The sequence below is a fragment of the Hippocampus comes genome, unplaced genomic scaffold (assembly GCF_001891065.2).
Source record: "Hippocampus comes isolate QL1 unplaced genomic scaffold, H_comes_QL1_v1.1 scaffold81, whole genome shotgun sequence".
Taxonomy (NCBI): Eukaryota; Metazoa; Chordata; class Actinopteri; order Syngnathiformes; family Syngnathidae; genus Hippocampus; species Hippocampus comes.
Window position 1 is genome coordinate 294,256 of NW_017806179.1, and position 14,814 is coordinate 309,069.

A 14,814-nucleotide genomic window follows, 5' to 3' on the forward strand; every position below is an offset into this window, starting at 1 on the left:
CGACGCACCCACCCCCCCCCCCTTCCCTTGTGTTGATTGGCAAAACCTATGAATAGCTGACGAGCGCCACGAATTGATCTTGTCCTTCGGTGCAAGGAAACCACCGCAACTTGGTGGTGGGGAAGGTTGCTGGCGCCATCTCGCGGCGGGGGTCTGAGACGCACTCACGTCTCAAGAAGAAAGCGATTGCTCGTAACGGGGAACAAACAAAACCGCGCAAGTCAAGGCAATACCACCGGATGAAGACCGGAAATCGGCCTTTGGTGTAAATGGCGGTTTGTTTCTTTGTCACGAACTGGCGAACAGTCCACTTTGTGTCTCGATGTGACCTGACAGTGACCGGTGACCAGTCCAGGGCGCAACTCACTTCTCACCCCAATTCAATTCAGTTCAATGAGCTGGGAAAGACTGCGGCCCACCCGAGCTCCGGTGACCATACAAATGCGTTTCAAATGAACAATGATCACCGCGCACACCCACACGCGCAGGTGAGTAACACGCCTTCTTCCTGTTCAAAGCTCAAAGTTCAGCTGACACAAACCAGACAGAAGCCACACGGCCGGAGAAAAAAAAACATTTCGGACGCTTCTCAAACGGCCACATTTCCTGAAACACAAGAAGAAAGCGCGTCAGGGTCCGAAGATGGACGTCCAAATCCGCTAACGGGTCGGAGCCCGCACCGAGCGGGACGACTGATCCGACTGACGGAGGACGGCGGCGCGGGACAATCGGCCATTTTGGAGCGAAAGGCGGGTGAGCCAGAACAATCATGTCCAAGTCTCACTCACATTAGTGTGTGTGTGTGTGTGTGTGTGTGTGTGTGTGTGTGTGTGTGTGTGAAGTGGATCGTGTCACACATACAAGGACTCCCACAACTGTGTGTGTTGCCTAGCAACCTTCCTCCAGCAGAAGTGAGGCCTTTTTTCATGTGCTCCTCCTCAGCGCTACCTGCTGGCCACGATGGAGTCTGCGGCTGTGCACGGCGAGACGGAGGCGCTGCGGCAGTTCTTCCGCGGTGAGCGGCACACGCAAGACATCACACGCATGCCTTTCCGATCCAAAACGTTTGGGCGCCGTGGGGTGGAAGTTCAGCATGAAACTTTCCAGGTCGGCTCAAAAGCAACCGGCCACCGTGACGCGCTGGGTCGGCATTTATCGCGGGGCCTTTCCGCGGCTCGGCCGGTCTCCCTCTGTCGCAAAGTGCTGCTGACGTGGCCGGAAGGTCCTTCTGCGAAGAGCCCGCTTGCAACAGAGATACGGAGACCCGAGTCGTCACGGAAAGGCGCAAACACGCGGAAATCCTTGGAATTGCAAACAAAATGGAAAAACGGCCGTTGGGAATTTGGAGCGAAAGCGTTTGAAAGTCAACGAGAGCCGTCAAGGTCGTCCGCTGACGGTGACGTGATGACGCGCAGGTCGCGACGTTCTGGACAGTTCGGTTGCCATGGATACCAGCATCCTGGAGCAGTACCTCAGCAGCGACTTCAACGCTTTGTGAGTGACTTGACTGTTTGCGTGAGCCGCTTCGCACGCGTGCGCGTCTTAAGAGGCGACGTGCGTGGACGTGAACGTCCTTGATGTGTTTTTGTCTTCCGGATACGGGCTAGCGCGCTTCCCGACTCGCCTCCGGACTCGGACGTCTGCTCACCGGAGCGGATCCCAGGTCAGTCCTTGCCCCGCCCACTCCTTCCACCACACGCTCCCTGCAGCGCCGAGGCTAACATCGGCGCGGCGTCCGACTGCCAGATTTCCAAAGGGAGCTTTCCTATTGGTCCGAGCCGCCCATCCACTGCGGGCCCATCCCCGCCGAGGTCCCGCCGATGCACCTGGCCGAGCCGACCGCGCGGCACTCGTGTTTCGGCCTCAGCCGGATGCCTTTGGGGGCGCCGGCCTCCGCCTCGCAAAACTGGTGAGTGAGTCTCCGAGGCTCGGATGAGTACCACTCACGCTATGCGGGCTCCCTCTAGTGGCAGGCAAAAGAATCACCGCATGGCAAGGCTCATCATCGCTTGCTTTCCAGTCCGGGACATTTTCCAAGTACAGCTCAGTTGATTTCAACTTGTCCATCCATCTTGAATCGTGCCGTCAACGAAATGATTGTCCGGACCGCTTTTCCCTCAAGTGCCATCCGTTTTGAATGGCCTCCTTCAACGCGGAACTTGGTTAGCCCCAAACCGGATGAAGCGGCGTCTCGGTGTTTGTCTCCAGCTCACCCGACCGAAACAAAAGGAAAAGAAGCGAGTCGCACGGCTCGTCGCCAGAACCCGACCGACTTGCGCTCGGGGGTGACGCCCGAGGAGGACCCCTTTCCGGCGGCCGCCTGAGCTGGGAGACCTTCCGTTCGGCTGACTGGAACGCCGTCTTGGACTCCAACTCGCACGTCATGTGAGTCGGCCGCCCGCTCTTCGCCGCGACCGAGTGCGCGGCCGCGCGCAATTATACGTGCGCAGGTCGACCGTGACGACGTCCCGTGCCGACAGGCATCCTCCGTTATTGGCGGTGTCCACGGACAAGGGCTTCAACTTCTCGCCGGCCGACGAGGCTTTCGTGTGTCAGAAGAAGAACCATTTCCAGGTGACGGTCCAAGTGGGTGTGGCCACAGAGCCCTCCTACGTGAGAACGCCGCGTGGCGTGCGCCAGCTGGACCACCTTGACATCAACGTGTTCGGGGTCAAGGTTAGCTTCCGGGTAGCTTAGCGCCCCAGCGGGGAGCCCGCAAAGCTAATGGCCGTTTGCGTTCCCGCCAGATGGAATCTCCTGAGCATCGCGTGCCCATGGAGCAGTCTCAACCTGACCGCACCAAGAGGCCTTTGCGGCCTGTCAGGTGGGTTTAAAGGCGGGGGGGGGGGGTTGCACAGTGTGCCGTGACCGTGGCTGACCGTGGCTCGATTCCCGCAGGGTCAGCGTGGTGAGCGGCGCCATGACCAAAGTCACGCTAGGACGCCTTCACTTCGGCGAGACCACCGCCAACAACATGAGAAAGAGGGGACGGCCCAATCCCGACCAGAGGTACGTCCCCCGGGTTGGGGGGTGGGATCTCTGGCCGCCACGCGTGGGTTTGTGCGTGCGTGGTTGGGTGCTTTTGGCCTGTCACAAACATTTGTGTTTGCGCATGCTTTTGACCTCGTGTGCATGTCAGCCGTGGGTTGGCCCGTTTGTGTTTTGTTTGAGAGCGCGTGCGCTAACGGCGTGTGCGCAGATATTTCCAGATGGTGGTGGGGTTGTACGCCGCCGTCAAAGACCAAGACGACGATGAGGAGTCGTCGTCCTTCCTCCTGGCCGCCCTCGTGTCCGAGAGGCTCATCGTCCGGGTAAGCGTTGGCTGGGCGGCGCCGCCGCTACTCCCTCGGGCGGTTTTCCTCACGCGCGCCCTCCGGGTCACGCGCGCAGGCTTCCAATCCGGGCCAGTTCGAGATGGACGGCGACAGCCTTTGGCAGCGCGGGGCGGCGCCGGACGCCGTGGCGTGTCACGGTCGGGTGGGCATCAACACGGACGCCCCCGACGAGGCGCTGGTGGTGTGCGGCAACGCCACCGTGATGGGCCGCGTCATGCAGCCGTCCGACCGGCGCGCCAAGTGCAACATACGAGAGGTGCGGCCGGGAAGTGACGCGGCGGCGGCGCCGCGGGCCATCTTGTAGAACAAATACAGAAACCAACTCGCCCTGGCAGGCGGACGCCGAGGAGCAACTGAGGAGGATCACGCAAATGCGCCTGGTGGAGTTCGACTACAAGCCCGAGTTTGCCTCCAAGATGGGCATCGAACACACGCACCGGACAGGTCAACACCGAGCCGGCGGTGGCGCGGGCGGTTCCGTGACTGTCCGTCTGCGGGTGAGATTGTTTCTCCAGCCGCGTGTGACATTTCAGGCGTGCTGGCTCAAGAGGTGAAGGAGCTTCTCCCTTCGGCCGTCAAGGAGGTCGGCGACATCACGTGCCACGACGGCCACAAGATCAACAACTTCCTGGTGGTGGACAAGGTACGACTTGCATCTCCTCCTCCCGGCGCCCTGATTTCTCCTCTTTGTCCTCCGCCCTCGGTCGTCCAGGACCAGATCTTCATGGAGAACGTGGGGGCGGTGCAGCAGCTCTCCAAGATGGCCGACAGCCTGGAGACACGCGTGAGCGAGTTGGAGCTTTGGAAGCGACGCCTGGCCAAGTTGAAGAGCCTGACGGGAAGTCTGCGCTCCACCGGGTACTTCCTCCTGCCCCGCCTTCTCTTCCTCGTTGCCCCTTCATATCATAAAAGCTCCGCGCCTTCTCCCGACAGGACGTCGAGGAAGCCCAGCGCCGCGTCGGTGGCGGCGCAGAGTTTCGAGGCCCGCGCCAAAGCCGGCCAGGCCGACGACGACGGCCGCGCGCCGCAGAAAATGCTCCGGGCCGGGGTGCTGACGCTGTGCCTCGCCGTCGCCGCCTGGTAAGCAGGGACGTCACTTCCCGACGTGACTTTCCGATCACTGCGCAGCCAATGAGTCTCGTTGGCCAAAAATGTCTGATTTCTTGACGACGCCAATGTCTCTTCCTTCATCCATCCATCGATGCCAGCGTCGTATCGCGACAGGCAGCGCAATTTGCTTCTTCCAAGGGAAATGCAAAACTAACCCTTCCATTAGAGAGTCCCAATTGAGATGACATCAGTCACTTCAGACAGCAGACAACATCCCCCGTCTGTCTCTGTGTGTGTGTGTGTCAGCATCATCATCATGGGCGCCTTGTACCTGCTCAACTCAACGCAAGGCGACGTGGACTCGTCCTCCGGTGTCAGGTGAGGACTTTGAATTTTCACTGCACGCGGATGACAGGTCCGCAGCGCTGCCTTGAGATTCCGGCTTCGGCGGTGACGTGGTCTTGCACGCGTCCCCAAATTGTCTTCCCGCATTGAAATGAGGAGACTGTTGTGTTGATGTCGGTTTATGCGCAAAGAAGAAGTAAAAGAAAAATGTCATCGACTTCACTTACTTGCTAAATTGAACTTGCTCTGCTTCACTCAGCATCGACGTGCCGACGACTTGTGGTGGTCGTTGATGGTTTCTGTGAAAGTAGACATCAATGAATGTTTGGAAAAAGAAAAAAAAAGTGTTTGCTATCAAGAAGCAAGTGGTCTTGAACGTCGTCAGTTGCTTTTCCAAGAAGGGAAAAAATGTCTACCTTCCCCCGGGCCTGAGCGGAGTGATTTGTTTTTGCTTTTGTGTGCGTCAGCAACAGCAGCGTGCTTCCGGCGCCGACGGCGGCCAGCGGCAGCTCAGGTAAGGCGGCTTCCTTCCTCAGCCGAATCCACGCGCATCATGTCACGTCTGCCACAAAGCGCATCCACTTAGCGCACCACGCAAAGCGCAAACCTATCGGCCCGTCGGCGGGTGCAGCGATACATGAAAACGCGCCCGACTGCTTGTCAAGACATTCCGAGGCCGTGACGTCTTTGGCTTCAAACTCATTTCTGGGTCACAGCGCCGCCGATCGTCCCCCCGGGGCCGTGGCCCCCCGACGTGCACTTCTGCGATCTGCTGTACTGCGACACCGTGTACTGCTGCCCCTCGCCAACGGGGAGCGGGCGCCGCGTCGAGGCCGGCCCGTCGCGAGCCGGCGACGGAGCGGGTGAGCGCCGGCTGCGGGCCGACGGCGCGTGACGGCGAAGCCCTCATGTCGCTTTGCTTGTTTGCAGCGGAAACCCCAGACGACTTGCTCCAGAGGCTTCAAAGCTCCACAGACTGTACGTCGGACCGCATCTTGTTTACGCTGCGTCGGCGGCGCCCCCAACACGCGTGCACGTGACTGTTCGTGGTGGTGCGCGGGCCTGTGTGACTACACGCATGAAATTCTGCGCATGTGTGTGTGGGTGTGACAGGGACCAACACAAGCATTCAGTCCTTCATGATCAAAGAGAACCAGCAGGTGATCGACAGCCGTTACTGCGTGCGAGACGAATGCGGGTAAGTGCGCGGCAAACACAGAAAGAGCCAAAAGGGAAAACTTTCTTACCGTTGCCCGATTGTCATCTTCAGACCCGACAGGTTCGTCTTCCAAGTGCCCGTCAGTCCCTTTGTGCCCGTCAACATGAGAGTGACCCTCCTCATGAAGTGAGGAGCGTTCGTGTTCGCACCATGCACGCACACGCCTTGAGGGATTATTGACCTTAGTTGTTGTTGTTGCGTGTGTCCAGTTCCACCGAGCTCCTGGTGGTGCACTTGTGCGCCTCCCACGAATCGTCCACCTGCGCCGCCCTGCTGGACAGAGAGCTGATTAGCACCAGTCGCTATCCGCCCAATACGCAGGTTCCGCAAACGCGCCTCGACTTCAGTCATGGGTGACCCCCCGTCCCCCCAGTGGGCCAGCGTTGAATGGCCTTCTGCATTTGTCGCTTTGCAGGGGGAACACGAATGGCCGCTGCACGTGGCTCGCCTTTACCACAGCTCGTACCACTTTCGATCCACAGTGGCCGTAAGAGCGCACGCACGCGCGCACACACACACACACACACACACACACACACACACACACACACGTATTTCTCATATGCTGCACTCATAGCAGTCATTCTTCACAGAGGATAAAGAATACATGCCTAAGAGTTATTGCCAAATACAGTAATGAGTACAGCAATTCATCAATTAATCGGCAACCCACAGATGACCAAATTAAATCGACATCTATATTTTTCTAGTTAATCGTTTCGAGACTTGAACGTCAAGTTGTCTAAATCCTGTGAATTTCTGCCTCTCGACAGTAAATACTGTCCAATTGCCAAAGTCCCCCATGCAAGCTGAGTGATGATCTTTGTGATCAATCCAAATAAGACATTTGCGAACCTCGTCTTTTATTTAGAAACTCACAAGGATCAACATTTTTGCAGATTTTCTGATGGACTATACGGGCCAAACCAGTCGCTGATTCATAACATCAATTTATGTTTGTGCATGTTTTGGGCACGGGCAATTTGAAATGAAATGTCCTGTTTTAGAATAAAGAGACATAAACATGTTTTTAAAAAATATAGAGTCAATAGACTATATCCATTATTAAAATAATCATTAAGTGCACCGATAGCAAGTTGACAACTTGAAAAATATAAATTAGATCAGCAATTAAACCCCTCCCCACTTACACACACACACAAAAAAAAGCCTCGACTTTTATCGCCTCGGTGTTGCCGACAAAAAAATGATCATGAAAATAATGAATCAAAAATAATCTGAAATTGTTCATGCACTACTCACTGTATCTGAATTTTTCATGGATGTTTTACTGATCTCTATAGCCAATTCCAAAAAATTACATCCAATTGAGTTGTTCCTCTTCAAAATCAACAACAATAAAATCTTTTGCTTGTGATGAGGGAGTTGGGAGTGAGCGAACGGAGTTGAATGCAGTCGCTGCTTTTGGAATCTTTCTGCTCATTCCCAACTTCTGAATCACCATCTTGGGATTTCGAGTGGAAGACATCCAGGTCCACTGGAGGTGTCCTGGAGGAGGTCATGTGACTCGAGTCTTGTGTCATGCAACTTGTGCACAGGGCCAAGCCGACTGCAGTACCGACCATCACTTCGGGGGGGCGCTCTTCACAGATTACCATTTCTACTTCTACCGCCGCTGCAGCAACTGACGCCGCTTTTTTTGTTTTTTTTTTAATCTTAGTCCAGCCTTCAAAATGGAATTGAAGTGTATCTTAAAAATGTAAATAAAACTATTCTGCCCAAATGAGGCTTCGGTCTCGGTCACGCCATCATGACATCCTGCAGGACGGCCGAGTGGATGCCGGCGGCCCGCAGACTTTCTTGCAGCCGTCGGGCTGTGGCGTTCTTCCCTTGCGAGCGTCGCCACAGCAACAGGGCAGCCAGCGCGGCGTCGCGACAACAGAGCGTGTTGTCGGCGCGGCAACGGAACAGGGCGGCCGACGACACGCCCAGGTCCATCGCCACCGACTCCCACTCGTCGCCCAGCACCGAGGCCAGACGCGAGAGCTGACGCTCGGAAGGGACTTGCTGGGCCACGTGGTCTGGAAGGCCGCATGCGACCTCTGGCACAAAACACACACACACAAAAAAAAAAACAATTTTAAAACAGCACGTGTCACCCAAGGGCCGCTTTTCCCTTCCCTCCATTTCCTGCTCAATGCTTCACTATGTCTCAAACACAACATTTGAAAATGGGTTGAAGATGCACGTGTACATCGAACACATTTGCATTTTATCAACATTCATGAGAAACAAATTCTCAAATCTATTCTGTGCAAGCCTTTAGAGGTCAAACGTAAACAGCAAATATGAAAATATCTGAGAACTGTCAAAAAATGGTGACAAGAGCGTTAAAAAAACATTGGACACACAAAGCCATCTCAGATAACAATTTGCTGTTCAACAATGCTATTGGTAATGAAATATATTTTTAACACTACTGTACTTTTTTTTTTTGATATTTGAAATTAAGTTATCTTAAAAATAAATGTCATTAAATCTAAATAGATTCATTGCATTAAATGAATGCAAACTGAGCCGGCCCATCTTTCCTTTTGAAAAGGTTTGCCGAGCCCTGCAGGAATGGCTTCAAATCTTTCACAACGAATATCATTTGGAACGAATGTCCTTTTTTTTACCGGTTCATTCAAAACAAACGACGTACAAAGAACCTTTCCCCCCTAAACGACAGATTAAAACGCTTCCTTGACGTTCCGGTTCATATTTCCACACTGTAATTCGGAATAAATGACATCGCAGTCCAGAAAGACGCCCACATCCAGCGTTTAAAAGGATGCGGTCATCGTTTTCTGCTTAGTTGATTAAAATAAAAGACGTCGGACTTAGAACTGACTGCTTTTCTCATCTTAAAAATGACGTAAGTTATTTCCAACTAACATTTTATTTTCGTCTTTTCTTTGAGGTAATTATAAATAAATAAAAATAAACGTCACAAACATTTTTTTTTTCAAGAGTCCTGATGAGGTCCTACCAGTGGTCGACGACGATCCCCGGAGGCTCGTCGGAGCCCCGAGCGGTGCGGTGGCGGTCCCGGTGCAGGTCCGGTCGCGAAGCTCTTGCAGCAGTCGTTCTCGGAGCCAGGCGAAGTCGTCGAGAGCTCGGAGGAAGACCCCGAAGGCTTTCGGGCCGCGCCTCGGCAGAACGTCGAGCAGCTTGAGGCACCGCTTCCGGTCGGTGCTCTCGGCCAAGATATCCTCCACCTGCGCGGCCGTCAGGATGCCTTCCTGATACAAGAGAGGCAGCACGCCGTCCGACACCAGCAGCTGCTCGGACAAATCCACACGCAGCGTCCGCAGAACTTCTTTGTGGACTGGATCCATGGCCATTCGCTTCGTCCTCTTCTTGGCGACGCTGCTTACTTCCGGATTTGTGCTTTTTGTTTTTATGTCCGACCAGAAACACAAGGAGAGGGAACTCTTGTCAAAATAAATTAAGAAATAAAATCCCAGAGAGCCAAACACTGTACATAAATGGTTGAGACGAAAGAAATTTCACCTGAGCCGTATGTTGCACATCGAGCAGTATTTGACAACAAAGCAGACTTGACTTAACAAACAAATAAGCCGCTAACCACGCTCGCTGCTGCTTTGGCCGTTTTGGTGTCTGACCAGAAACAAGGCAGCAGAACTTGCTTCGCTCAAGTAGGCCATTTCGGACGTTCACAACTCTCACACGGAGGACTTCAATTTCCCAAAAGGGGATCTACGTTTCGATTTTGAATGAGCTCACAAATGCAAAGGCCTGAGAACGACCGGTTTACGCCGTTGGCAAGAAGCGGCCATGCACCTGTCAGGATGAAGGCGCGAACGTGACGCCCTCATCGTTGTAAAAAGTCGTCGGCCGGGGAGTTCTTGAACCTGTTGGGCAGCGGCCCAGCTGACTACACTTGGAACGTTTTCTGAGCAAACGCCGCTGCTCGGAATCCAAACAACGACCAGGGATGGCGCGAGTGCGAAGAACGACCAGCAGGCGGCAGGACGTCCTGTTTGAAGCGGGGGCGAAGCGGAAGTAGCGGCAAGAGGAGTCGAGGAAGATTCGCCCGGGAAGTTTGACGTTTACCGAAACTCGTCCGTTGTTTTGTTTTTTTGACAACTTAGATTACGTTTCGTTGAAAAAAAAAACATCAATGTAGGTTTGTCTTTTTTGAATTTTTTTTATTGTTTCTCTGAACGCTTCAACAGTCACGTCAACAACGAGAATAAGCTAGCAAAGTCACGCACACTCAAGTCGTACAACAACAAGGTTTGTTCCACTGGACCAACGGTGAGCATGTTTGCCTCAAAGCGGATCTGGTTGTAGGCTGGCAAGGAAATGTTCAAATCTTATTTCATTTTCATGAGACTGGCATTATTACAGATCGTTTCAAGACTTATGAACATTCGACATAGACAAATACAAAGGGAGTTATGAGTCTTCGAAAACGGTGCAAATGCACCACTAGGTGGTCGGTATCGACGGGGCTCGAAATTTTAGCTGTGACCTTCCTTGACCCATGATCCTACTTCCAAACGGCCGGTATCATTGCAAAGCTTGCTAAACACAGGGGAAATAATTGATCGGAAGGCTCGCTGTGCCCTGAAATTGGCTCTCGTGTCTGTGCATAGCGCGAGGCAGTGGTCCCGGTGCACACCGCGGTCATGGAGTCCACCGAGAGACGATTCGCTCACCTGCTGCAGCCCATCCGGGAGCTCACCAAGAACTGGGACATGGACGTGGCGGCCGAGCTCAACGACTACCTGGAAGAGGTTGACGGCGTTTGAGCGCAAGCACAACAAAGCGAGACGGCGCTCTGAACACGTGCGCGTGTGTTACAGCTGGACGAGATGTGCATCACGTTGGACGAAGGCAAAACCCAACTGAACTTTGCCGAGGCGGCGCTGCTCATCCAAGGTTCGACCTGCATCTACAGCAAGAAGGTGAAGTGCAAGAAATCAGCCTTCGAATGGCCCGGCCATCAAATTGGACAAGGGAATGAAGCCTCCTGCGCGTGACTCAACTGTCACCGGGGCGATGACGTTGCAGGTGGAGTTGCTGCACAATCTGGTCTTCCAAACGTTGGACTACATCCGAGACAGGAAGCACAAGTAAGCAACACATCCAAGTCCGACTTTCAACTTGCTCTCACCGTTTATTTTTTTTGTTTTTGCTGCCGACAGACGAGGCCAAGGAGCGGCGGCGCGCGACGACAACGGTGATGCCGCGGCAGCGCGGCGAGATGACAATTCCGATGATGATGTGAGAAACAGGAAGTGCGCCGCGTGGATGTCAACAGCTGGACTTAGTTTCTTTCTTTCTTGTCGTTGTTGCAGTTTTGCGAACTGGACATTGAAGCGCCTGGCTGGGTGGACAGGCCAGAAGTCGGCGTGGTCAGATCTTCTCCCTCCCTCTCTCACACACACACACACACACACACACACACAGTCCCAAAGCAGTACACAAACACACGTTCGCACACACCCATCCCATTTCTGTGTGCTCTCAGTCAAAGCGGCTGTTGTTGTTGTTGCAGCCGGTGAAAGTGGTTCCTCTCCCTCCGGCGTCTCTGCTTCCTCCTGAAAGTCGACACAAGCACAAGTTTCCACTCATCAGGTGAGACACAGAGTCTCTGAAGCCCAGAGCGGATGGGCTCCAGATCTTCATGTGCGTGCCTGTCAGTGCCAAAGGTGAGGTGGTGTGGAGCCAGAAGGACTTCCGCATCAACATTTTCCTGCCGGGACTTCAGGACTTGATCTACCTGACGCTGCCCTCCACCGCCAGTGCGCCTCTCCAGGATGCTGGTAACGCGCACGCGGCGTGATGAAGTGGACGTGCGCAGCCTCTGACCTTTCTCCATCCCACCTGCGCGCGTCAGGTGTTGTTGACTTCGCGACCGGCAGTCATGAAATGGCAGACGACCCAGAGGGGAGCTTCCTTCCTGCGGATGGCGCCATGGAAGCGCAACAGGACGTAGACGAGCACGTCGAGAGGCAGCAGGTTGACGCGGGCGCACGTGTGAGAGCGCGCAAGCGTGCCACCGCATCTTTTCATCCGTGTGGTGTGTTGTGTCCAGGGTCCGGGAGAGCGGCGGAGGCAGGTTCCCCCCAAAGATAGGGCGGCGCCCCCTGCTGTACGGCGACCGAACTCTCACGCCCGTGTCCTTTTCGCCGCTCGATTGCATTGACATTGTCCACTTGCTGTTTCAGTGCAACATTTGGGCGCTCTACGACGCGTACGCCATGCCGGAGGAGAAACCTTTCAAGTCAGGTACACTTTGACTGGAGGAAGGGGGGGGGGGGGGGGGGGGGGCGAGGGAGTCAGGCGCTGGCGTCAGAGGTGAACACGAGCGGTCCTCTCGCGGCTTCAGGAAAGGCCCACAAGGTTCCGGCCGGTCTGGACGACGGAGGCAAGAGGAAACGCCAGGCTGCGCCGCCGCTGCAGGACTTCTGGACCTGGTTCAAACAAACATGTCAGACTCGCGCACCTGCTGAAAGCTCGCGCCGGCATCTTTTGCCTTCTCAACCATTCTTCTTCTTGCAGATGACCCTCCGGAGCGCAAGCTGAGAAGAGGACCCACCTGCATCGGTACCGCTCATGCGCTAACACGCTCGCTTAGCTTGCGCTCACATGGAATCCAAACCAGGAGCCTTTGTCGTGTCCGCAGACCTCAACTACATTTATCAGAGTAGCCTCAAAAGCAAGCTGAGCAATCTCAAAAGAACCAACGGGAAAGAATTTGGCACTCACGCTGTGGATGAGGACCTGATGAGGAGACTTCTGGAGGTGGAGGACGCAGAGGCACAAGGAAAGCAACAGGACCCGGCCGATGGATTCGGTGAGCGCCACCTCCTGGGTAACACGCGCGCACACACAAACGTGCACAGCACACCTGAGCCTGAAGGAAGCGCGCGTGTGTGTGTATGTGCGTAGAGGCAGATGAAGATGAAGACAACCATGAGCAGGAAACGTCTGAAGCAGGAGGTGTCGACGCGTCTCCAGGTGAGGGCAGATGACTGATGGAGAGACGGATTCCTGATCCGATGAGCTGTCAATGTTGGTTCGCAGAAGTCGAGCTGAGCTACAAGGACCTGGTCAGGCTGCGAGTGGTAGGTGATGACATCACGCCTCACACCAATGGAGAGTGTGTCACACGCGCGCGTGCGCCTTTAGGAGGAGATGGCGAGGAACTGTCGAGACTACGCGCAGCAGACGGCCTTGTCCCGCCGCGTCCAGGAGTGGGAGGACCAGCTCCGTCCCAAACTCCTTCAGCAGGTTGGACGGCCGAAGCCGGCCGGCCGGCCCTTTTCTCCGCCTGACGCCGTTTTCCCCACGCAGGAGGCGTGTCCGGCGTTCCAGATCCACGAGTACGGCGACAGGATCGTGTCGGCGTTGGACGGCGCGGGCCGGCGCCGCGCCTTCTCGTCCATCGTGCGCGCCTTGGACGGCTCGGAAGCCTGCCGGTTCCTGCTGGCGTCTCTGCATCTGGTAGGTGGGACGTGGCCGCCCCGGCGCCTCCGTGGTGACGCGCGAGCACTGGCGTGCGTTTCAGGCCAACGAGTACACGGTGGCCATCGACGGCGCGGCGGGTCTGGAGGACAGCGTGGACTCGATGGGCTTGACTCTGCTCGGCGGCGGCGACCGCTTCCGTCCAAAAGCTCCCTGCTTCGCCTCCTCCCAGTGACGACGGCCACGGAGAGCTCCGGCCTGCGCCGTGAAAAGTGCGTCCGCGTGTCAGGATTAAGAGCAAGCGTTGGAAAGGATTTGGGGGGAAGAGTTCCTCGGGGAACTCTCGATCCCATGCGTACGGTTTGGAAAGCCAGAAACACGCGCATCCTGTTTTTTTGCTCCGTGAAATCTTTCACAGTCAATAAACATGTCCTGACAAAGCTCGTGAAATCTTTACAGTTTTTATTCAGTGATTTGATCGAGGGTGTCTGCTCCCGACAAGTATTGTGAAATCCGATCGCTTCCCATTCAAGGATTCCAACGAGGAATCTCGCCAAAACGCCCCACCTTACTTGACCGTGGCGCCAGTGTTGCTCCTTCAGTCGCGCTGCCGCAGTCGGCCACGCTCGGCCATGTGTCGCCGCACGCTTTGCACGATGTGCTCCTTGTCCTTCAGCCGGTTGTAGTAGTCGACCAAGAGTCCGTCTGGGCCCAGCAGGTAGATGAGGACCGAGTGGTCCACCAGGTAGTCGCCGTCCTGGTCCGGCGGGCCGCGGCTGGCGTACACGCGGTAGTCGCGCCCGGCCTCTTGCACCTCCTCCGAGGTGCCCGTCAGGCCCACCTGCCGGTTCAGAAAGAGCCCAACTGCTCAAATACGTTCATTGCGACATTTCGTTCATCGCACAAACTCACATTTTGCCTCGCAACAAATTAAATCACCCTCATTACTTATTTGCATTTTTTTTTTTACCACACCTCCTTTGTGAGAATTATTATTTTTTTCCATCTGATCCAATCCACCACTGACAAGACCGCTTACTCGTTTTGTCTTTTCCTCCCAACCCACAGACGGATAAAATTACTCGCTAATGCCAAAAGTGAGGGCGGCTTTTTTTGCATTTTGGGGAGAGGCGTGCGGTTGGGTTCCCTCACCACAAGTGTCCAGCTTTGAAAACTTTGCAAGTCGTCCTACCAGTCGAGGGTGAAAGTCTTTGACGTAGCGGGCCAGCGCCTCCACGCGGTCGCGCTCGGGGTCGACGGTGATGAAGAGCGGCTGCACGGGCGGCAGCGAGGCGTCGGCGTCCAGCTCGGCCACGGCGGCGCTCATCTTGTCCAGCTCGTCGGGGCAGATGTCGGGACAGCGCGTGAAGCCGAAGTAGAGCAGCACCCAGCGGCCCAGGAAGTCACGCTTGGTGCGGCGCC

The 14,814-nt window shown here is 55.2% G+C and overlaps 4 protein-coding genes and 2 long non-coding RNA genes across 12 annotated transcripts in view; 2 read left to right on the plus strand and 4 right to left on the minus strand.

The window, feature by feature from the left end:
• LOC109532616 (uncharacterized) overlaps positions 1-374 on the minus strand; it is a 1,678-nt gene extending 1,304 nt beyond the window's left edge. The window contains exon 1 of the long non-coding RNA XR_002171408.1: positions 330-374. This is a non-coding gene — a long non-coding RNA (uncharacterized LOC109532616). The remainder of the gene's footprint in view (positions 1-329) is intronic.
• Positions 1-5,043, minus strand: part of LOC109532614 (uncharacterized) — a 6,937-nt gene extending 1,894 nt beyond the window's left edge. Inside the window, exons 1-2 of the long non-coding RNA XR_002171406.1 lie at positions 4,958-5,043; positions 4,717-4,867 (exon numbers count right to left, since the gene is read on the minus strand). This is a non-coding gene — a long non-coding RNA (uncharacterized LOC109532614). The remainder of the gene's footprint in view (positions 1-4,716; positions 4,868-4,957) is intronic.
• On the plus strand, positions 399-7,637 carry myrfl (myelin regulatory factor like). 4 transcript variants are annotated; one of them, XM_019897476.1, is made up of 24 exons: positions 403-753; positions 943-1,015; positions 1,416-1,494; positions 1,608-1,663; positions 1,747-1,909; positions 2,209-2,385; positions 2,481-2,676; positions 2,748-2,824; positions 2,899-3,009; positions 3,200-3,311; positions 3,391-3,591; positions 3,671-3,779; positions 3,869-3,978; positions 4,048-4,193; positions 4,269-4,415; positions 4,692-4,763; positions 5,198-5,244; positions 5,447-5,593; positions 5,661-5,708; positions 5,844-5,928; positions 6,001-6,075; positions 6,159-6,270; positions 6,365-6,436; positions 7,509-7,637. In XM_019897476.1, exons 2-24 carry the CDS (start codon positions 961-963, stop codon positions 7,596-7,598), a joined length of 2,487 nt encoding a protein of 828 aa, XP_019753035.1. In that variant the 5' UTR covers positions 403-753; positions 943-960; the 3' UTR covers positions 7,599-7,637. The 4 variants fall into 4 exon arrangements, with proteins under 4 accessions (XP_019753034.1, XP_019753033.1, XP_019753032.1 ...); XM_019897475.1 differs by having other exon boundaries at positions 399-753; positions 3,869-4,193; positions 7,429-7,621; XM_019897474.1 differs by having other exon boundaries at positions 402-753; positions 893-1,015; positions 3,869-4,193.
• Positions 7,613-10,727, minus strand: cradd (CARD and death domain containing adaptor protein). The gene is made up of 3 exons (XM_019897530.1): positions 10,638-10,727; positions 8,942-9,342; positions 7,613-8,012 (listed from the first exon to the last, which is right to left on the minus strand). The coding sequence occupies exons 1-3, from the start codon at positions 10,676-10,678 to the stop codon at positions 7,711-7,713; spliced, it is 744 nt and encodes a 247-aa protein (XP_019753089.1). The 5' UTR covers positions 10,679-10,727; the 3' UTR covers positions 7,613-7,710.
• ncaph2 (non-SMC condensin II complex, subunit H2) lies at positions 9,355-13,941 on the plus strand. 4 transcript variants are annotated; one of them, XM_019897498.1, is made up of 19 exons: positions 9,358-10,233; positions 10,575-10,715; positions 10,785-10,886; positions 10,993-11,054; positions 11,127-11,205; positions 11,280-11,336; positions 11,480-11,559; positions 11,626-11,747; positions 11,822-11,943; positions 12,020-12,076; positions 12,153-12,213; positions 12,314-12,415; positions 12,487-12,531; positions 12,611-12,781; positions 12,877-12,945; positions 13,012-13,052; positions 13,117-13,218; positions 13,282-13,431; positions 13,496-13,724. In XM_019897498.1, exons 2-19 carry the CDS (start codon positions 10,608-10,610, stop codon positions 13,625-13,627), a joined length of 1,662 nt encoding a protein of 553 aa, XP_019753057.1. In that variant the 5' UTR covers positions 9,358-10,233; positions 10,575-10,607; the 3' UTR covers positions 13,628-13,724. The 4 variants fall into 4 exon arrangements, with proteins under 4 accessions (XP_019753056.1, XP_019753054.1, XP_019753055.1 ...); XM_019897497.1 differs by having other exon boundaries at positions 9,355-10,233; positions 13,012-13,218; positions 13,496-13,941; XM_019897495.1 differs by having other exon boundaries at positions 9,355-10,233; positions 13,282-13,941.
• A 448-nt stretch (positions 13,942-14,389) lies between these two features.
• Positions 14,390-14,808, minus strand: sco2 (synthesis of cytochrome C oxidase 2). The gene has a single exon (XM_019897537.1). It carries the CDS (start codon positions 14,717-14,719, stop codon positions 14,471-14,473), a length of 249 nt encoding a protein of 82 aa, XP_019753096.1. The 5' UTR covers positions 14,720-14,808; the 3' UTR covers positions 14,390-14,470.
• Positions 14,809-14,814: the final 6 nt, after the last annotated feature.